Source organism: Larus michahellis, chromosome Z (genome assembly GCF_964199755.1).
Source record: "Larus michahellis chromosome Z, bLarMic1.1, whole genome shotgun sequence".
NCBI classification, from domain to species: domain Eukaryota; kingdom Metazoa; phylum Chordata; class Aves; order Charadriiformes; family Laridae; genus Larus; species Larus michahellis.
In genome coordinates, this window is record NC_133930.1 from 31,041,617 (window position 1) to 31,064,484 (window position 22,868).

At 39.5% G+C, this 22,868-nt stretch overlaps 1 protein-coding gene across 1 annotated transcript; it reads right to left on the reverse strand.

Annotated features, from left to right (window-relative positions):
- Nucleotides 1–668: 668 nt before the first annotated feature.
- On the reverse strand, nucleotides 669–21,605 carry ERMP1 (endoplasmic reticulum metallopeptidase 1). The gene is made up of 15 exons (XM_074569275.1): nucleotides 21,209–21,605; nucleotides 20,043–20,344; nucleotides 16,439–16,566; nucleotides 16,031–16,136; nucleotides 14,997–15,143; nucleotides 13,378–13,470; nucleotides 11,799–12,011; nucleotides 10,646–10,866; nucleotides 7,809–7,983; nucleotides 7,114–7,304; nucleotides 6,369–6,521; nucleotides 5,626–5,828; nucleotides 4,780–4,895; nucleotides 4,147–4,310; nucleotides 669–2,992 (listed from the first exon to the last, which is right to left on the reverse strand). The coding sequence occupies exons 1-15, from the start codon at nucleotides 21,514–21,516 to the stop codon at nucleotides 2,828–2,830; spliced, it is 2,685 nt and encodes an 894-aa protein (XP_074425376.1). The 5' UTR covers nucleotides 21,517–21,605; the 3' UTR covers nucleotides 669–2,827.
- Nucleotides 21,606–22,868: the final 1,263 nt, after the last annotated feature.

Consider the following 22,868-nt stretch of genomic DNA (forward strand, 5'->3'; position numbering starts at 1 on the left):
TACAGACATGTAATAGAGTACTATGTATGTTAATAGAGAACGTAATAGAATCTCAAAGACATCAAAAGTCACAGAAGAATTACAGCATTAAGGAAGGGTAAAGCAATTTAGAAAAGGCTGTGTATGTAAATTGTTTCAGATGAAAACAGGGGAATTCCAATCAACTAGCTGCTTAATGCCCCCACTAAGAATAAAGACCTTTTCTATTCCCATGCCCTTCTAGCCTTAAAATTACCAGATGCTTGCTTTTTTGTGTATTTCACAGAATAAGACACACAATATTTTTTATGAGAAATAATAAGCCACAGTAGCAGAAGACTAATCTGCTCATACTGAACAAGGAAGCAGAGGGACACTGAAACATTTAGAAAAATTTTCCATCCAGTTTTTCTACCTGCGATCAACAATAAATTTGCTCTCAACTATTAGTTTTGCAAAAAACACTCTGCTTTGCTACCAGTGTCTCTTCCATACCACATCTTGTTTAAAGAAGAACGTTCCTCTCCAGGCAACCAGCCAGGGCCCTCATTTTAACATTTCTCAGCTCTGATAATTTTTACATTAATGGCCATGCATTTCTTACACATAGCTCTAACTGTAGCTGCTAACTCCAGTATCAGTTAGCAGTATTTCTACTTCAAGCTCAAATAAAACATTAGTACAACAAATAAAAACAACTCAAATACGCCTTTAATCATGACAAAAATCAGGTTTCACTGATTAGGTTTCACTTTTATTTACAAAGAAATTTACAGCAAACTAGACATCCCCCATAATTAAATTATTTAATAAAGGTTAAAACCTGAGTTAGCAAAAGTTATTGCTTCATTGAAGTTGCAGAAATTGCTGACAGGCATTTTTATATTTTTGTCTCCCAGTAAAAATTCTTCACATGGCACTTTTTCAAAGCTTTAAATCAGAGGCAAAACACATGATAAAAATCAAAACTGAGGAAGATGGGATGTATCAGTGCAGCTTCAGTTCACGAGCTGGGCATCAGCTAGAGTACAGTACGAAACATTTGTTGAGATTCAAGACGCAAGAGTTATAAAATAAAACTTTTTCAAATCATTAATAGCACTTTAAAAAAATAAATGCATAATACAGGGATTGTAGTTTCAAATCAGATACATTTTCAAATCAGATACAATCAAGTGAGTGATGATTAATGCACATGTTAATGTAGAAAGACCGCTGGTTTTAAGATACTAATGGCCAGTTCATTATGATTACAGTAATTAAACCTCCTTCCCTAGTCCATTAATTGGTTGGCAATCTTCATGAATGTATGTTGCAACAAGTGAAACTGGTTCTTGCCACTGTTGTACACAACTACAGAACCATTTGAAGGAAGAATACCTGACCGGGGAGCCGTGTCCATCACAGCTCACACAAATTAAAGTCTCATAAAGTTTTCTTTCACATGCCCTGTAAACTTCCCAGTACTAGCATGTTTTTACTCGAAATGATGATGCATGCACAAAATCTGCTTTGCATGCGATTTGGCAATAGTCATGAGATGAGCAAAATACTAATTTGTACAGTTTGTAGCGTGGTATTGATGTCACAGAATGCTTTATATATAGTTTGGAAAAACCCGAGAAGTTGTTTCCTCAGGTACACAGAGTTCTTCGAATTTCAGAAACTAACATTAAGCATTACACTGCACTGAAAAAAACCTGGGAGTATAAAAACACCAAAGAGGTCAGTGGCTTCTGAACTCCAAGCTTGGCAATTAAAACTGGAAAATATTCTAAGTCACTCACAGTCACTTATAAAACCCATCCTGTGGAAATAAAACAAGAGCAATCCAGAGATATTAGACATCTTTTTAAAGATGACTCTTCTTGGTATTTTTCCTTATGGAAAGCAAACCGTATTTTAAGAAACAGTTAAATGTATTAGCAAAGTGCAATACCGTCACATTACCAAAAGTCTCTCCAGAGGAGATACCAAAAATTAGCCAATTCTAATAAATTAGAAGATAACTTGAAATTTAGAGTAGATTCACTATAAGACATCTACATAAAGGAGTGAGGACTTAGCACTCTTACGTACAAGAGAGCAAGTGACATGCTTATATGCTGATAGTGAGAGATCCCAACAGGAACAAAACCACAAGATGACAGGTCAAACGTACCCACTCAAGTTGTAACACTGAAGAGACAGGCAAAAGGGTAGGAACTAAGTTTTTAACAGAGATGTATTATCTGGAGAAGATAACCTAGATAAATAATTACCACATTCCATCATAATACCAGTTTTTCAGCATTGTGCATTTGCCAAGGACTGCGAATGCAACCTGCACAAGCATCATAGCTTTCAGTGACTTCATCCAGTGACAAAAGTAATGTTTACAACTCTGTGAGCTCTGCCCCCCCACCACGTGAACAAGCATCTTTTAGCTGAAGGTCTGTCTTTAACAGGACGGATAGGATTGGTAGGCAATAGTCCGCACGTGTGCGTGAAGTATGGTTCTATTTTACATAATAGAAAAATAATTTCATGAGGCCCTTTCATTACAATTGCCATAACATTATGCCAACGATAGCTCCTCAAACGCAGTTTTAATTTTAAGAAAGCCACTAGTCAAACTGCCATTTCAGCGGAAGAACCAAGGTGAACTGCATTCACATTGACATGAAGTATCACTATATCCCCAAGAAAGCAGTAGGCTTTAAATAGTCAAACTGCCAAAGAAACACCATGTGTCGCCAAAGTACTTTAAGTTCTTGTGAAAGTCTCTGGCATCCTGTTAGAATGCGTTTGCTGGAACAGCATTCTGCGTCAGAGAGGTGACCCTATTAGCACTGCATTACTGTCAACATTAAAAGACAAAAAGGTCATAAGTGCAGGACCAACCAGAAGAAAACGTCCAGCTTGGAAACCTTTCCAGTAAGGCAGAGAGTTGAGGTGACTTTTGATCTTCCCCAAAAAAGTAATGTGCTGCTATGGCGAGGGAGACCATTCCATCAGAATGCTTTGCTGGGGCCTGAAAGTGAGAAAAAGGGAACACAGTCTTTATGATTGTTTATGGCTTTTAAATGTAAGATCAATCCAGATGTACTTTTGTACAGACTTAGTATCTATGGAACAAACTTCATCCTGCAGCTCTTTGTCCTATATGTTAAAACATTTCCTATCTTCAAACGTAACATTCAGATTACATGCTGAGCTCAATTTGAACTGAGCTTGCAACGAGGTATTTAGGTTGCAGTGCCTCCGACATATTAAATAGCTTGCACATGCTCTAACCTCAGTGCTTTTATCTGTCAGTTTTGCTGACAAATCAGGACATGGACTCCAGCATAGCGTTTATGCTGATCCTTCTATTGTGAATCCTTAGGATGAAAATCCTTTTCTGACTAGCTTTGCCGCTATCAACCTTGCAAAGCTTGTCACACTGCCGACTCCTGCCCGCCTTTATCAAGTACCCTCAGAGGATTATTTGGTTAAGCGTGCACACTGCCTGATCCAGGATGGAACAAGGGACTTTCTGAACTTTCTGAGGTTCTTGTAATATTTACTCAAAGAATAAGACACTGTTAAACCTAAAAGGAAAATGTACAGGTCTGCAAAAAGTTCTTCATCGGTAAGTTAACGGGTGCAGGGATCGTAAGTCCCACTGGAACAGCAATGCTGGAAGCCTTGCTTCCAACTGAAAATAATGTGAAAGAAAATTTAGAAAACAAAGTTTTACAACTCTCTTCAAGACAGGTACGTTTACCACCAAGGACTCCCTGTAATTTCCCCAAAACCAAGCAAACCAAATACACGAAAGGGAAACTACTCACAAAAGGAAAGAGAACTCTGAAATAATAGTAATAGAGATAAAACTTCAAGAACTATGATGTTAAGAAGAGAGAAATCCAAACTTACACCCTAAGACCATAAAGACAAGGAAAATACACTCCCTTTGTCCGTTCGACAAGTTAGTGGACTATGCATCAAAAATATATGTTTTGCTGATATATAAAGCTGAGGGACAAATTAAAAAAAGAGGGATGCTTGAATTAGGATCTATCAAATAAAGCAAAGCTTAAGAAAGTTAAAAGTTACAATGACATTTTTCCACAGAAGAATGCAGAAATGGCGACAAGAGAGCAGACCAAGGCACGGCCGGGTTTCCAGAAGGGGCATACTCACCGTCAGCTCTACCCAGAAGTGCCACGGTGCAGCCTGCAGCCCGTGCGAGTAGAACACGAAGTAGTCTCCTCCTAAGCTAGCAACCGGCGTACCATCCCCAAGCGACCAGGTGGACAGAGCTGACCCTTCATGTGGCCGAACATACAGAGACATGTGACTTGGACCTGCAGAGACAAGGATACGTATCTGGATGTATCAACCAGTGGAGGAAGAACAACCACCTATTTTCCTATCCAGTAGCACGTTCCCTGGGTGTTACTCTTCCTGTCTTCTAAAATAGGATACAACCGTCTTCTCCACAGAAGAAGCTTCAGTTATTTCTAAGCGGCGAGATAAATGAGATGATGATGTAGGAGAAGGACAGAGCTATAATATGGACTTTAAGAAAGGACTTGCTATAAAGAAGATCAAGGCTTACTCGAAATAGACAAGTTTATCAGTCCCCCAAATAACAACTGCAACACAACACCCACAGCTTCTGGTGTGTTATGAAACTGAATTAATTCATGCTAATCCCACAAAGCTCGCCATCTTGGGAATGGCACTAGAACCTGCAGTACTGGAGTCAACACCTGATTTATTATGGGCATAAAAATAAACACAAATCACAAACCAGAAGCTTCAGTCACTCACCAGATACTTCAAAGCTTAACCTCACATTGTTCCAGGGCATCAGCTCCTTGGACAGAACTTTAAAGTGAATGGGGCTTCTTGGAAAAATTTCTGGAGCAGGAAGATACCAGTTTTTCCTGGAGGGGAGGGGGGAAAGTTTTAACTTATTCTCAATGCTACACTCAGAGGTATTAAGTATGAGAAGCCAAGAAGAGTTTTTTGTATAGAATAGCTGACTGCGTTGTTACTAAATGAAATATTCAACAGCTAGTGATTCTAGCAGAAGGCAGATAAAATTAGCAGCTTGTGGCCAGAGAAATATTTAAAGGGCACATTAATAGAAAAATAGTCACCGGTGTGTTCATTCATTACCTTCATGTGCCTTCATTTAAAAAACAATAAAATAAGTAAGAATATTTCCATGTTCAAACTGCTATGCTTCCGCTCACAGGACTCTTGGGGCATGAGAAATAATCACAGCAGGTAGATTTCTTCTGTGGAGATGAGCTACACTAGACTTCCTCTGCTGTCAGCTGGGGTGAGGGGGAAGAAGGGAAGAGACATCCATACTCCAAATCTGAACTGCCCTTTAGAAGGCCCCCCCTTCACCACCACCTCCACTGGCGCTAACATTGATTTTCCACAAATCAACTTCTGCTGCTCCTGCAGCAGACCCATCAGTCTCTTGCAGAGATTCTGGCAGAAGACACTGCACCTAGGCAGAAGTTCAAATGCCTTCTAAAGTGAAAGGATTATTTACTTTTAGACCAACATTACCCTTACTTTTTCCCTTACATAAGCGAGATCGCGTAAGTGACAAATGTGCTTTATCAGTAAGTGCTCAAGTGGAGCTGTGTTCACACCAACCGGAACATGAAATGCACTGGCAGAATCCAAGGAAGGCCACAGAAAGGAGCCTGCTCCTCGCACGGAGTTCTAATGCTGTCATTGATTTCAGGCACATGGGGAGTTATGTGAGATACTCCATTATAATCAAATCCATTAATCCATATACCAGAGTCACTTTTAACCACATTTCCATCTAGATCATGAAATCTCCTGCTTGTGTGCTAGAAGAAAAAAAAAAAAAAGAAAAGAAAAAAGAAACACAGAAAGATGATGGACCTTACGCAGTTCACATGATTCAGAAGTGATTCAGAAATATCCTCCATTTCAATCTCTAAGGTCTACTGTACTTGCAGCATGCACTGAACACACATCCGAGTATTTGTGAATATATAGAGAAAATTACTCAGCTAAAAGAAACATACCATAAAAACACCCACATTCAGAAGACGACTGTGCCTGTAAGTTATCTGCTCATCTCCTATCACATTCACTTTTTAAATTATCATTGCTTACTCACAACTCCCCCACTTAAAACCCCCTAAAAAACCCTGCTTTTCTGACACAGATGAACTGTGTCAGAGACTGAACAAAGGAAACATTAGCAATTCTTTCAGATCCAGAAATAATCATTAGAGCTTTTAAATCAAGCAAGAAAGGAAAAGTTACTCTTTTTGGGGGGATCGGGGAGGATGTTAAGGTTTGGAAAAAAACCCAAACACTGCTGCAACCAGAGGCATTAAAATACACAGGGCTTTTCTTACCTGGAGAAAGACTCGTTTAGGCTTTGGATTAGCTGCATCAGAACTGTAAGGAAAGAATATTCCACTACAAACGAGAATCAGAGTGACTACAAACACAGTAGTTAAAGTTATTAGCGTCGTTTTTGTACTTTTGACAAGGTAAATGAAGTTAATCTAGAGAACAAAAAGACATCCCAGTTATAAAACTGCAAGACTTAGAAATAAAACACTATTCGTATAACTATAAAATCCAATTACGGAACTGAAAGTACATTAAAAAGAGATCATTGCAAGTACTACCAGACACAAGACACTTCTTTGTAATCCCAGTATTTAAACCCAAAAGGAATAAAGTGAATACTTCTCGGAGTTTCAAAAATTTGCTAATCTGCCAACAGAAACGTAGAACCTTTGAAGCAAGGGGACAGAAAAGAAAACCCTAAGGATTTTTTTTTTAGCATAGTACACATACTGTTCAGCCACATACTTCACCTAAAATGAATACCTGTTCAAATTCCAGCATTAAATTGCTTATTTTACACCAATCTTTACTACATCATCATAGAACAGATGTATTTTTATAAGCCCTGCTTCAGTGACTTTTCTTTGCCTAACATAAAACACAGAATCCTTGACATGTTTCCTAGAACTTTCTTACAATTTAGTACTGTCAAAACATTAACTTCAAGTATTAATTTAGAAAAACATTGATTTTTAAACTCTAGAGAAAGTTTAAATGTTTTAAACATTTACAAATTCTACTTACAAAATAGGATGACAGTATCATAGTGATGACTACAATAAATCCTGCCAACACCACATCAGGTAGAATTTCTGAACCACTTCGTCCCATGATAGGGGTAAACATCTCAAATACAGTCCAACTAAGATACATCATATACAGATAGGGAACAAACATTCCCAGCATGTACATCATGACAAACTTCACTGTGGCACCTAAAAGGGACAGAAAAAAAAAATTTAAGACAAAAAACCTAGAAAAGCTCAAATGGACATGAACACACAGCTTTACTAACGTATCCATAAACTGCTGCAAGGCCCAATACACAACACTCATCCTCACCCCCGACATGGATATGGAAAGGGGATCTCATTTTGCATGGCCCGTGACAATATAACTCTTTCAAAAACACCACAAAACCCTTCTTGTGTTACCATAAAAAAAATAAAATTAAACATGTTCTGTCCCAAAAACTATTTAAATTTCACAGTATTTTTAACAACCTTTACTATCCCATCAAAGTACACAATCACTTACTAATAAACCCACACAGAATTGTTCTTTTTAGCCTGCACTTTTTTAAAGAGCTTCTCCATACTTTCAAACTGTCTTTAGTTCAAGAACACTTATTCTTATGACAAAAATGTCACATGTATACTTTGACTATTCAAAATTCAAAGAGTGGAAACACCCCCTCCCCTCCCCCCCCAAACTTATACCTTTTTGGCTGAATTCTTTATGGATCATCAGCTTAGTGAGTAAAGGAAATGCTACCCATAATGTACAAATGAACGCAGAACAAAGGCCCATCTGAGTAATCACAGCCAATGCTATAGACCATATCATCAACGAGGCATCAAAAAAAATATCTCCCAGGTACAGCTCATTCACATTCTGTGACAAAAAAGCAAGTACAGTCATAACTGAGCATATTCCATGTATCACATCTCATGAGAACACACAGAAAACATATATAATTGTTTTCTTTGCCAAAACAATTCTGTAAGCATCACCGCACCATTCTCTTACCGTTTAGAGCTATCCATGACAGCATACTTTATTTATTTTTTAAATCTGCTCTGACATAGCTTGAAGAAGAGATTACATTGGCTGGGGCATAGGGAGGAAGGGAATGTACAAACGACAATGCCAAGAAGGTGGAAGGCTAATGTTTTAGGAACACAGGCGAATAGGGCCCTTTTATAAAAAGCACTGGTATTTGTGAAGCCTATAAAATAGCCACTACTTACGTGTGAAAAAATTATCTATATCTCCTGAGATTCTAAGCCTTTTTTTTGAACAGCAGCTGTTAATACACTTCTTACACAAGCACGGTTATTAGTGCACAAATATTACACTAGTGCCTTTATATGTCATGCCACAGCTGTCACTTCAGAAGTGTGCTTTTTTTAAAATGTATCATTTGTTTTGAAGAAAAGACATGTATGGGTCAGATAATAAGAGATAACACTTTCAAAAAGAAGGAAGTTTAACTATCAAAAATGTGGTTTGCTTTTTTTTCCCTGTAAGTTACATTGGCAACGCTGCAGTGTTTGTAGTGCAAGACTCTAATTGTGAATCCTGCTAGTAGCAAGAAGGACCGCTTGCGTGAACAATGGCTGTCAGAAAGCACCCAGTTCAGTTTTGGGCTGAAAAAAAAAAAAAAAAAAAAAAAAAAAAAAAAGAAAGGATAAACATGAATTGCCAAACCTATTTCAAAACAAAAAGCTTATTAATTCACAAGTTCTTGAGCTACTAACAGAAAACACCCAGGCATTGCCTGTGACAGCCAAGTAAGAGATTAGGTTCCAAAAATCTTTATGCAACTCTCAGTACAATGTAAGTTACAGAGGCAGCATAAACCGTATGGTGTACTGCAAGCTCCAGCATGCAAGAAAATTAAGAGACTCATGATATCAAGTTGGCTGATCTGCTGATCAAGACAATCAGCAGGCAAGAAGTAGATCCAGAGCCTGGAACAGCTGAACAGTTCGTGCAAGTACGCTCTCCCCTCAGCTTGTCTGAAAGACTAGAAAACGGTAACATCACGTCTATTTTGTATATGGCTCATCTTTTCCACAAAAGGACACCACCACATAGATATATTTAACATACATATACCAGTTAACACGCCCCCTCCCCAAACAATTAAAAAACCCACTTCCAGATAAAGACATGATGCATTCACCCAGAACTTTCCATACAACCGAGTTTCAGTTAATTCTTCAAACACTTGGATGAAGCTGGATTCGGCTGACAACTTAGGTTTCCTAAATTCCCTTGCCCAAAGCTTGTACAAATAGCCAAGAAGATAAGTAACAGCAAGCTGAGTAACTAAATACCACTGTGCCTAGGACCTAAACCTAACAGGCTCAAGTAGTCGACTTCTGCCCTGGAAGAGCATCATCTGTCATACCTCACAGCACCACCTCAAGGCCCTATTTGTTTTTGATACAGAGCCATTAAACTACCATCTAAACATAAGGGGATTGTTAGGAGCTATAATTATGACATTATTATGCAAGTTAAATTGTGCTGGTTAGTCCATAAGAAAGAATTATAAGCAAAAGAGGCAGATAGACAGTAATCATGACAAATGACAGCAACGGAAAGGTAACAAACACCAAATCCTCAACAAGCCCTGCAGGGGCCTATATGACCTTTATCTATTGCAGAAAAGAACATGGACTATCAAGAGCTCTATTCCATCTCCAGCTGTGGTAAAAACAACTATCAATCAGAATAATCATAGGGGGAAGGGTGACTACTCAAATTTTTACAAGGACTTCATTTAGAAAGTCCTGCACAGCACAGATTACTGTATTAGAAGAGGGCATGACAGAACTAGAAACTATGATAAACGTAAGGAAAAAGCTTTCAGATGAAGCATCTGACAAAAAGTCGTATTATTTGCTTAGAAGGTTATGAATACAAATGACATCACCAAAACAATATGCATAATAAAAGGACAGAATAAAACAGAGAGAACTGGAATTCCGAGTTTCACAACAAAATGTAAATAATGAATTAGATTAAACAACGAATAAAAATATTAAAGATACATAAGGAGATACTGTACCAAAATTAATTATTAAATTTAAGGAACCCGTCATACAAGTACATTCAGAGGAGAGAATCTGGTAGGATTCAAAGAACACTGGAGTATATATGTAGATTCCGTAATTATCAAGAACATTCAAAGGTATCAAAAAACCTTAAATTCTCCAGTTGTTGCTCTGATCTCGTATCAATGAAGTGATGGCAAGAAAGGAAGGTGCAGACAGGGAAAGAAACAGCACTAGTATTCTACTAGGCTATTGCCGTTTTTCTGAAGCAGCTCCTTAAGGTCATTAGAAAGAGTTAAATCACAAAGCTCTTAACTCTCTGATTTAGTAGAGTAACCCCTATGCTTAGATGAAGCAATTTTTACAGCAACATTTTAAATACTTCTGTCCAATACAGAAAACTTTTTGCATCTTTTCAATCAACTCAAGAATTAAGTCTGCCTCAGATTAAACACATTAGCCTTCATCATTGGCAACAAAGTCAAGCTTACCTTGTAGAAGAATTTCTTGGCTAGTGTATGCACAAGAATAAGCTTAGCTGCAGCTGCAGTGCCATACAGAAACACAGAAACATAGAAATGAGTGTACCAAGAAAGAGACCGTCCAATGAGAGAGACGAACGCTGCCACTATAAGGACTGCCACCAGCGTGCAGATCCAACTTAACAGTGTTAAGCCAAATGCAGTAAAGAATTTCTTCAGGTTATGGACAGCTGTGAAGAAGAAAAAAGAAGTTTAATTCAACAAGTCATGTATACTACTACAGACTACCATCAAGATTCTAATTACCCCACAGTATAATTCAGTTAATGACCAAAATAAAAAAGCATGAGTCATCCACTCTGAAGACTTCTTAACGGTGTGGTCTAAACCATTTAGCCTATTTCTTTGCAAGTCTTTTTGCAGTCTTCCCACTGCAAGGTTTATTCCCAGAGTACTAGTGTATTATTCTGCAGATTGCCATGTTCCCGACAGTTAAAAATTTCTCCAGGGAACCAGTGGAGTCACTCAACCATCTATAAAGTCTCAAAACAAAAACAAAAAAAAGCAACACAAATTTGAGTTGGTTTTCTTGTAACTTTTTCTTACTCCAAAAATGTTTGCTGAATTTGAGGGTGGGTCTGTTTGGTTTGATTTTTTTTTTTTAAACAGGTATGTTCTTACACATACCTGAAAAGGTCTAACTAGAAGATTTAAGTTGCTTTACACCCTTTATTAAGCTTTGTAATGTTTTTCTCCATTTGTTGTTTTATTTGCTCCTGCCTACAGGCAGGTGTTCAGGAAACATGATTCTGAAGCCCTACCTGTGCTAACAGAACAGAGTTTACATAGATATTAAGCAAATTTTTTTTTCCATTTTCAGATCTTTAAAGGATTTGATTTTAACCTTCATGAAAGGATAAGAGGCATAATCGTGATTCATAAATGCTAGACATCTAGGCCTATCATATTCTTTCTTCATCATAATCAAAGTTGAGATATTTAAACACAAAGTAACTCCTATGGCATGCTGCACACCTAGAATTTATTTCTGACATTTATCTAAAAAGATGCCTTAGTCACCTGAACACTTCATCTACTAATTGGTATTCCATAAAGAGTACTGTGATTGATTTATTTTTTTTTTTTTAAGAACTAGACTTACCTCTGGTTTTGGCCTGTAATACTCTCTTGCTTAAGTAAAGAAAAGCAATTGCTGCTGTAATATAGTTCATGATGGTGCCAACACGGGCAGGATAAGCCAGGACAAATAAACCAAGTACATCAAAGAACACAACATTTCCATGTCGATACTCAAAAGATTTAGCCAGCTTATCTGACGTTGCTAGGTATTTTAGGACAGATAGAATATTGTCACCTATTAAAAAAAGCAGACACACAATGTAACTACATCAAGGTTGATGAATTAGTACACAGCATTCTTTTAAGTGTTCTTAAAAATAAAGCTGTATTGAAATATCCTCAAGAAAGATGTGAATATACAACTGATTATTCTGAAATAGGTATTTGATAGTATGCACAGCATAGTATTTTCATGAGTTAATCTAGACAGCTGTCACTAAAATAAGTATACGTGGTAAGCTTCATGTTTTTAAATGCTGTTGCAATGAAGGGAGTAGTCAAGCTTTCAGCCCATCTTCAGGTCTGATATTAAAGCATTGGACTTCAAGGCTAACCCATAGAAGAGTTTAGAATTTCCTAATCTTCCTTCTCTTCTCCTTGCCAGTAGTAACCTCTCCATGTTTCAGTGACTGTGAATTACCTGCCTTTCTTTCCCTAGATGACTGTAAGGTAAACTTCCTTTGTAGCCTACAGGTACTGACCACTTCTTTTCTTTCACACAGTGCAGCCAAAAACAATTGTTCTGAACTTTCATTTTGCTTTTACTTGACCTGTAAAAGTGCTTACTGGCTGAAAAGTTTTGTCTTTATTTTTTTTTTTTAGCTGTGATACATTTAACAAGAGACCTTCTACATAACCACCGTGACCAGTAAAATCACCTTTCCAACAGGAATTTATAGGTGTTACTTTCTGTCTTGCAACTGCACTGGTGCAAGAAAGTGTTTAAAACTTATTCATGCTGGTTATCTAAGCTGGCTTCTGTACAAGCTTAAAGAGGGAAATGGTCAAAATCCTGGAGATGTTTAGAATCATGTTAGTTTTTCCTGGTAAACTAAAGGTCTTATTGTAATTTTCCTTACTGCAGCCTGTCAAATAGCCTGCTCTGAGCAGAAACTGTTAGTAGAAAATAAATCCTGTTTATCCACAGCCTGTGTGCCACCATGTAAGTTTGAGTGGGATCCATTCTGAAAGAAAAGCCTCTGTTGGCAGACCAGTCTCTGTGCCACCAACCTAACCATAAGCTTCTCATGATGCACGCTAATCAGTAAGAGGGCTTACTGAGAGAAAAGGAACCCAGAAGGCTGAACAATCATGTATAAATGGCTAGATTATAACCTTAATTGGATTCCACAGTTACTTTCAAATCAACATCACTGGATAGTGATAAAGTTTATCTTCCCAAGTTAACCAAACATATTTCCTTTGTATTTCAAAGACATGCATTGAGTAAATTCTTTGTTCTTTAGAACATGTCTAGCAGTTCTAAATTTGTACTTAAAATGATGAATTTCTTGCAATGGGCAGTCTTAACAGCAAAATAAAAAGCAGCTACAACACTTTAGCAAATCTTTCGTAAATAACTGAATTCTTGAAACACCAACCTGCTCTCTGAATGGAATCTGTTAAAATTCTGTCTGATGTGTCGTATTTTGTATGATAAATGTAGCCATTTTCAATGAAAGCCAAATCTATTCCTAGAGAGAGAGAAAAAGCACGTTTGAAATTATGTAAACCTCAAAACAAACATGTGAAAGCCTCAGATATATATCACACAAAAATTTGTTCTTCTTTATAGCCCACTCATCATCCTTAAAGATGAACAAAATAGCCTGCTCTGTAGATGGAAGGCTGAGATTCCGTGTGTATTTAAAAAAAAGAACACTTTTAAAACATTTTAAAATAACCATCTTTTCTAATGTATTGATTTGCATGACATCTGTAAACAAACCAATCTCTACTGGAGAAATACATTAAAATTCTTAATAGTCTCAGCTTCAGAAAAGATGTACAAGGTGCTTTCCAAACACTTACCATTAAAACATCCGTAGAGATCCATGCTGAAAAGTAATAAAAAGCACCACTGTGGAACTACAGAAACAGCCTCTCAAAATACCAGGTGTGTTCTTTTTACTTCCAATTTATGAACAGCTTTTCAAAGAGCCAATTTGAAAACTCTTAATTTAATAGCCCAAATAATTTGTAAAAATAAAGTAAAAATATTTACAAACAAAAAAAGGTTTTCTGCAAAATCTATTACACATTTGGTGTATCCCTAACACCTCACCCCCCAGCTGTATATGCAAAAAGCTGCTGTCTGCAATCTGAATCCTCACAATTTTGCAGAGGTTTCACAAATCAGACCTCAATTCTACCAGTTGACAAAGAGGAACAAACTAGTTCTTTAACTCAATTACTTCATTTCTATTCGTTTAGAAAAACAGAGGTCAGTGAGAATTTATTTACCATTTATGATCCAGGTACAATTCTGAACAAAGAAAGAACACATTGTACAAAATCAGCTACTTTATTTTCAGGCCAGAAGCATACTTTAGAACAGTTCAGAATATGCCAACACCTTTTGCTCTAGGCATCAATTCAGAAAGATCACTTGTCTTGAAAGCGATTCCAATGACAACCTCTGCCAGACAGCAACGATTTTACAGAAGTTTAGATTCCCTTGAGTTGTGTTTGCATTGTGTGTTCCACATTTTTTCCTCAGTGGTCATTCTCTGCAGAATGGACAGCAAACTGTAAACAGATTAGCAAAACCAAAACCTGCTGTCTTGTGCTTGATTATGGAAAAAAAAGAAGTAATAAAAATGCATTAATTACTATGTCACAATCTTAAAAAAGATTCTTTTGGTTTACCCATTAGGTGCAGAGATTTAACCCCTGCAACCAGGTTGTTAGCATGATTACCAAAATGTTTCAAACCAAAATATTTCATTTTGGAGTGTCTTCCTGATTTCCAGGAAACTTTTCTACCATTTAGTTTCTTCCTGGAAAACAGAAGTCTCCAAAAAACTTCCCTAATGACCTATACGACAAACCAAATCTAAAGGCTCTTGCCTTAGAAAAAAAGCAGGAAAACTTGCTCCCAAACTGAAAGACAAACCAAATTTGAGGACCCTCACATAGTCAACTGCAGAACAGTCTCCTTGTTACAAACTTAAGACAAATGATTCCATAATGTGCATTGGCATGTCATCTGGTAACATACCTGGAACATTGCCAAAGTCCCTGTATATTCGGAAGTCTGTATCTGCTGGGATAATACCACTCTGAAATATTTCCTGCGCCACCACAGAGGCAAAGGGATGTTGGGCTGCAACTACATATGCTTGTACCAACCAAGGATTCTCAGGTCCTAATAAAAGATGAGCAGAAAGTTCACAAAAAATACTTTTTGAACTTCAGTGAGGATATGTACCTTTATCATAACAAATAAATACGCAAAGGAACTCACTAGAGTTTTAACGCTGTTGCCCCACAGGGTATATACTAAGTGCATCTGTGTTGGCTGAATGACTCACACTTGAGAGAACGAATTAGTTACACTTGGGGGAAAAAAAACCCCAACACTGATGTCTTGAGTATTCAGTGGCAGAGTAGATAAGCCACCTCCCAAAAAAGACCCAGCACTACTGAAGAAGTCACAACCTTTAGCAGAATTTCCAATTTATCATCTATGTATCACACCTCAAAATTGTTGTTTAGGTAAAAGTCTCTCCACTAAAAGCATTTGATGCAAGCAAACAATTACGCAGCTCCATCAGTAGAAGGAATTCTGCAGTCCAACTAGGATGGAGCAGAAGTTTAACGGTAGTCTACAAAGCACAGAAGTTTTGCTGCTTCCTGAGCAGCACACGGAGTTCTAATGCCACCATCTCCCTGCAAAGATTTTGAAAGAACTGCTGTGAAAATTAACTCAAGCATATGAAAGTATGAGTATGCAAGGTATACAAGATCTCCAAATCTGGTTTTCTCCTTATTACCTTGACGTAAAAGGGAAATGCAACTTCTGTAATCCTGTTCTAGACAGGCTTCCCACCTATGAGGCAACTTCTATGGCAGTGCTTTAGCCTCCATGTATCTAAAGATGGAGAGCAGCTTATTTGCTGCACAGGGTTGGGAAAGAGACATAGAGGTTCTCCTGTCTTTTGCATACGAGTCACGTTGAATACTCCTTTGAGTCTACATTGTTTATTATCAAATTATCCAAGAGTAGAAACTGGACACAGTGCAAGCTCATACCTGTTTGAAAAACAAGTTCTTTTCCTCCTACACCTGCTGCCTCCAGGTTAATAAAAGCTCTAATTGACTTGGCCCACTCATGTTGTGTAATGAAGCCGTGACTAGCCTTGATGGGAAAACAAAAAAAAAAAAAAAATAGGTCATAACTCAAGATTGGACAAGGCAGCCAAATCACTTAGAACACAAACAGATGCAGAAAATCCAAGTCTTCTAATTAAATTAATATGGACAGTATTCTTAATCTAAACATATTTTTCCCTTTGAAATCTAATACATTTTACTCAGAATGCTAAGACTGGCTTTCACTAATACTTCAACAGATTAAATACAAGCCATATATGCAGTTACTCTTTGTCAGTCTTAATACACAGCTTTGATGTATATTTTATAATTCTGGCACATTCTCACCTGCAAAATATTTTCTTCTGCACCATTAAATAAGAATATGACAGCATGATGCAGGGGCTCTGATGATTTTGAAAGTGTGTTAAGTATTTCAAGCATCACTGCACAGCTAACAGCATCATCACTGGCACCTTAAAATAATCAGCAGAATAGCATGACTTAACAACAAACACACAGAATTGCAACAAAGACCAGAGAAGAAAAAAGCTTTATGCTACCTCAGCCACTTAATCTAACTGAAGTACAACTATGTCAGGCTTTAGTATATTTTCTGCTACAGCTTGTACCCTGTGCCTATACTAGTTAAAAGAAACATCAGAAAGAAAAATAATGTTCAGAAGTTGAGCATGTGAAGTACAAGGTACCAGATCCAACACTACTGTTCGAGAAAAGTAGACTAACCAGGTTACTAAGCAAGCAAAGTGATCATTGCCTATTTTTCTAAGAACAATACAAATAAACAAGGACATAATTTTCACTTACATCTTACTCAAATTTTTAAAAATAAACATTCCCACATAAGTCACCCTATTACAATGCATCTGAGTAAGTGGATAAAAGCTCCAAGTAACATAAGGTCAGATTGCAAAATAAAGCAAAGGAGGCACCAGAATTCACACCTTTAAAACATTTTTAAAATGAAAGTATACATTATAATACAGAATATTCATGATCAGATGCTTTCCACCACCCTTCTTTCTTCACAGAAAACCCGTTTTGCTCTGAGCTCAGTAGAGTGTTCTCCGAGATCCTTATCCAGCACTGTTCTAGACTTACTCTCACTTCCTCACATCTCCTTCTACGCCCTGCCAGTTTTCTATCTGGATTAAGCCTCCACCTTTTAGCCAAGGTCTCCCATTGCCCCATTTCCCCCACTTTGGTGCAAGCTGCAGCACCTCCCTACCCCACGCTAATCAATAAAATTTGGGAGCAGAGAAATTTAACCTCATTTCTTTAGGCCTGGGTTGCATATATGATGCCAACATGCACTGAGATGACAGCAATAGTGTGCTCGGCCTTGGTGTGCTATTAGGGCAGACTCATTAGCTCTTAACACTGTTTAATTTACACATAAAAAAGCAGCTTTTCCAAAGCTTGTAACTTGGCAAAATTTAAACTTACCTGCTCCATCCGTGAAAAGGGCACATTCCTGATACAAACACAAATCTCAGCCTAAATTTTAACCTTAGCTTATTGTATGGAAGTACTTCAGAACCACAGAATAGTTTGGGTTGGCAGGGACCTTTAAAGGTCATCTAGTCCAACCTCCACTGCAATGGGAATAAATAAATAAATAAAACTAAAATCTTTCCAGTACACTCTTCTGTAACGTATTTCTCAAAAATTAATGCCTTGTTCTGTCAAAAGCTTCCCCAAAAGCCCCCCAAAACTATTCAGTTCAAAGCCCTGACTATATTGCTACCCAAATTTACCAGTAGTCTACTCTTCACCCCACTGAATTATTTTATCTAACCTGTGCTGTGTTGAAAACTCAGCAATGATTACAGCTTTCAGCAGGATTAATCACTTATCTGCCTCACTGTGAAGCTAAGAAAAATAAAAGTTATTGATTTCAACAGACATACAGATTTACATCTGATTAAAGCAGCCGTGTAGCCATAGACTATGACAGAAGCTCACAGAGAAAGTACCATCCTCAAATACTTCATATACAACAAAACTGACGGTAGGTTAAAAGCTTTTATGGCAAACACCAGTAACCTAAGAAAGCTGTGTTATCAGCTGCATCTGTGATGATCATTTCAAGGATGTTTCTGCCTTCAAGTTGATTAGAAAAGAATCAAATAGGCCATATAAACTGAAAACTAGTACTGTTAGAACAAGACACATGTTTTAGGAGTTCACAGCTTGTGTTCTTCCTTCACACGGAACTCAAGCTTTCTAATGTTGAAGCTGTAATGGTTTACTGAGTTTTGCTTTACTCATCCCGTAGGCATAAGCATCAACAGCAGATTATGTTTTACTATCTAATTTTCAAATATATTACTCATTGATCACTGAGTTCTGCTGATTCTGGTTAAATAACACCTTTTGGGAAATGAAAAAAAGCTGTAAGCAAGTAAGTTGCAGAAATACAGGAGAACAGAAAAGAAAAGGTTCTTGCTTAGGTTTTGGGCAAGTTTCACACAAAGAAAAGACAGAGCAGTTTCTCACTGCTGCAGTAAAGGGCTAGGCTGCTTTGTGATTAAGGGCAAGCATACAGGCCGACTTCTAGCTCCTCCACAGATTTCTGTACAATCCTACACAAATCACTAATATTTGCTGGCACCTCTATGCAAGGTTGGTGAAATATTTTACTGTCTGAGTAACTGTAAATAAAGTAATTGATGCAGACACAATCCTGCATTACAGTCCATAGAAGCAAACATACAATTTACACAGGGCATTAATTTAAAGACGGTTTTCCATAATCATTGTATTATGCTTGTGAAGTAGTCTTTCTAAGTCTAGGCAGCCATATTTAGAATATACAGTAATTAGCATCTCTGCAGCTCCTAAATCACAAAGCATGTATAATAATCCTGCAGTTATTAAGCTTAATTTGGAAACTCATCTTGCCTAAGTATGATTAGGGAGAAAGAGAAGTTCTGTATACTATTTGTCTACAGAAAAAAGGCACAGAGTATGGCAAGTGCTTTGTTTCTCCAGCTAATACTCAACTGTTTTCTCAATAATGAAGACTATTTGCGTGTGCTGAAGAACTCAAGGTTTACTCCCTAAAATAAGCTATTGTGTGGGGTGTAAATGAAGAAATTTCAGTAAAAGCTGCGCTGTTGGTAACTGAAGTCTGTAGGTATTTTTCAACTGCAGTAATAGGCACACACCTGTGGCTGAGTGTTACAACAGATGTTTTCATGTGCTTTTCAGTTCCCTACCTTCTTGGCACTGTTAAAACCATGTATTTACGTAGCTGTTTACACCCCTGCAGCAATAATAATTTCAAATTATTAGATTTATAAAAATGCAGAGGGACAAGAACAAAAGAGTATGCAATAATGACAGTGAAAAGTAGCAGCAAGAGAGATGTACACACTACCAATGTAGCAGTACCTTAATCTTTGACAGCTACAGTCTTTTGAGACAGAAGATTTGAATGCAGAAAAAAAATAATATTGGCATAGCTTAAGGATATCACCCTAAAAACTTGAAATAAAGTACAATACCAGCAAAGGGAAGGGAAAACACAGGCTGATTGGGGGGGGTGGGAACAGTCTCTAGCACAAAGCATCCCGAGAAAGAAAAGTACAGAAGTACGGAAAGACCTGAACAACAGGTAGAAGCAGCACATGAACTACATGCATAAGCAGCAAATTACAAGAAAGGCAGATATAACCACACTTTCTAGAAATCTAAATATAGTATCTGCAATTTGCTGCCTACCAGAAAGCGAGAGTGAAATCCTGACTTTAACAGGACCAACCTGTCACTCTAAATACTGAATCTCACTGAAATCAAGCAGACTAGTTGACACATACAGTATTCTAGCATGTGGCTGGCTATAAGGATGTTTGGTGTGAGAAGACAGCAAGCCAAGTTCTGTGACCCACGTAATAAATAGAAACGCAGAATGAACATGTGGACCTACCCGGGGTATTTGGTACGGAATCAAAGTGACAATTGGATAACACTGCATGCTCAGCTCCATTTCGGGGTTCCAGCTTCACTATGACATTGGTTATGTTTGCATAGTAACTAGTAAAGCCTCCTAAAAAGTCAATGCTGAAGGAGCCTGTGGGCCTCTGTATGTCTACAGATAACTTGTGAGCATCTGTGCTTTCTCTTTCTATCGCCCTAATTTGTTCTAGGAGGTAGTTAACTGCAAGAACTTCATTTTCTGGACTTCCAACTGTTCTGGGCCCAATTGCTGTTATGTTGTCAAGATAGCCCCTGTAAGAGATAAATTACACATTCAGCATCAACACGTTTAACATTTAGTATGTAACTTATCCAGAACTGTAACGTTTTTGTACATTGTTCTATTTCGAAACTTACGTTAAGTGGAAGAGACAAAAGCCAATTAGACAGTAACTACAGTCAAGATGACAAAGACTATTACGGTAATGGGTATATAGTACTGATCTTTACTCAGGGCACCTCCTCCTATCTAGCAAGATATTAAACCAAACTACTGTTTCTCTGTTTTGAACATATCAATTCAAAATGAAATGAAAGCGCGGAGAAGCTAAAGATTTTACCTTCAGCAAGGTCCTCCATACGCACACACGCTCTTCCCTGAATGTCCGAATAAGGACGCTCTTAGCAAGATTTACACCAATTAAAAAATTCTCTAAGAAATTTTCCCGGACACTTTACAATACTACGAGAATTAAACTGTGGAGAGTGCAGCGCTTCATCAGCCCAAACCAGCACCTTTAAGAGGTGGCGAATACGAGAGCGGGAGCCCTGACAGTGATTTCACCCACTTCCTGCAGCCGCCGGCGCCAGCTCTGAGCTCCTGCCGGGGCAGGGGAGGACACCAGCGTTCCGCAAAGGACAGTAACCCGACGACTGACGGCAGCGGCCTCCTCGTCCTCTGGCCGGCCGGCGGGACCCCCAGGGCGCACTCCCGCTGCGCCCACACGGCCTGCGGGGCCCGGCCGCCGCTGCGCCGCCAGCACCCCCCCCACCCGCCCCGGCGGAAAGCCAAGGGCAGCCGGGGTAACGCCGGACGGACTCTGGCCCCGACACGGGGAAGTCCCACGGCTCCCCACCGCCCGCCCCGGCGAGGAGGGGCAGCCCGCCCCGCTGTACCTGGCGCGGGGGGCGCTGAAGTCACGGGGCCCGGCGGGGGAGGGCCGGCTGAGCAGCTGCCGGTGCGAGAGCTCCACCAGCGCCCGCAGCCCCAGCAGGTACAGCAGCACCAGCGGCGCCCCCCGGCCCTCGGACAGCGGCAGCACCGGCCGCCGCCGCGGCCCGCCACGCTTCTTGCCGCCCGTGTCGCCGCCGCCATCGTCCTCCTCCCCCTCCTCCTCCCGCGGCGGCGGGTGGTCCCGGTCGCGGTGGCCGCCGGTGGCGCGGAGCCGCCACACAGGTGGCGCCGCCGCCGCGCTCCGCTCCATGGGCCCGGCTGCCAGCACGAGCTCCGCCGTGCAGAGGCGCGATACGGCAACGGACGAGGGTCAAAAAGCGGCGCCGCCCGGACCGATACGACCCGGCTCCCTCCGCGGCGGGGGGTGCGGCCACGGGGAGTCACGTGGGAAGGGGGCGGGGTCCCGTCACCGCCCGCCCCGGCCGTTGGGGACGGTTGGGGTCCGTTACTGGTGCTGGGCGCAGGTGGCGGTGGCTTTTCGCGTTGCAGGCCTCGGGCGTGCGCTCGGCCTCAAAAGCGATGCCGGGAAGCGGTGGGCGGCGGTTTGCCGGTGGAGGGCACCGGCCCGGTGGCGGTGGAGGCCTCTGTCCCGCCGCGGCGGCCGGGCGAGCGACGGCCTGACCCTGCGCCCGACCGGAGGTCGCCCCGCGCTTTGTGGGCGGTGTCGCCTCGCTGAGAGAGACGTTCGCATCCCTGAAATGTGATGGCTGTGCTCTGTGCACAGCTCGGCTGCTTTAGTAAATGTCTGTATTTTGGCTTAGTGAGTTTTCCCATTTGTTTCACTGCACCCTCAGTACAGACAAGGTTATTGCTTACAATTTATGACTTGCAACTCCAGATAGTGCCAGTACATTTAAGACCCAGTAACATAGTTCTAGGCTGAGAGGTTTGTTTTCTGTTTCGTTCAATTTTTCTTCCTTCCTGCTTTTGTTCCACTTAGACCTGTGTTACCTCCCTCTTCACAAATAGACAAAAATACCCCCAGATTCGGTTCTCAGAAGTAAATTCTACATTAGAAACAGCTCTATTATGAAAAATTTGAATGTAAATGTTTTCTTAAAAATACCAGTCCAGTGAACTGCGTGCAACACATATAACCAAAGCTAGTTAAATGCAAGCCCCCCCAAAATGTCATGGAATGGAAGCTGCCCTTTGAAATTGTCATATTAGTGATCTGTATGATAGTAAGGTAGTACTACTACGATACATGTGAAATGTATATTAGACAATGTGGTTTTAAATAAAGATGCGGCGAAATACTCAGTGTAGATTTGCATTTCTCCTTTGAAATTCCTAAGTAGGTCTTAAAAGTTGTATAAAGAAGTTAAACAAGAAATCAAGTATGGATTTTCATATTTTATTTTGATTTCATGTCTAATATCATCATTGCTAAAGTACTGGGGGCCACCACTCTGGAAAAACTCACCTAAGCAGCAGTTCCTCTCCAGCAACACATTTTGCTGCATTTCAATTCAACTATGTCAGAACAGCCCTACATTATTGATCTAGAGTGTAATATACAATTTGAGAAAATAGGTGCTACACATCATTCATTTATTTTGGCTCTATGTTTACTTGAGAATTAGAACTGTGAAAGAAATT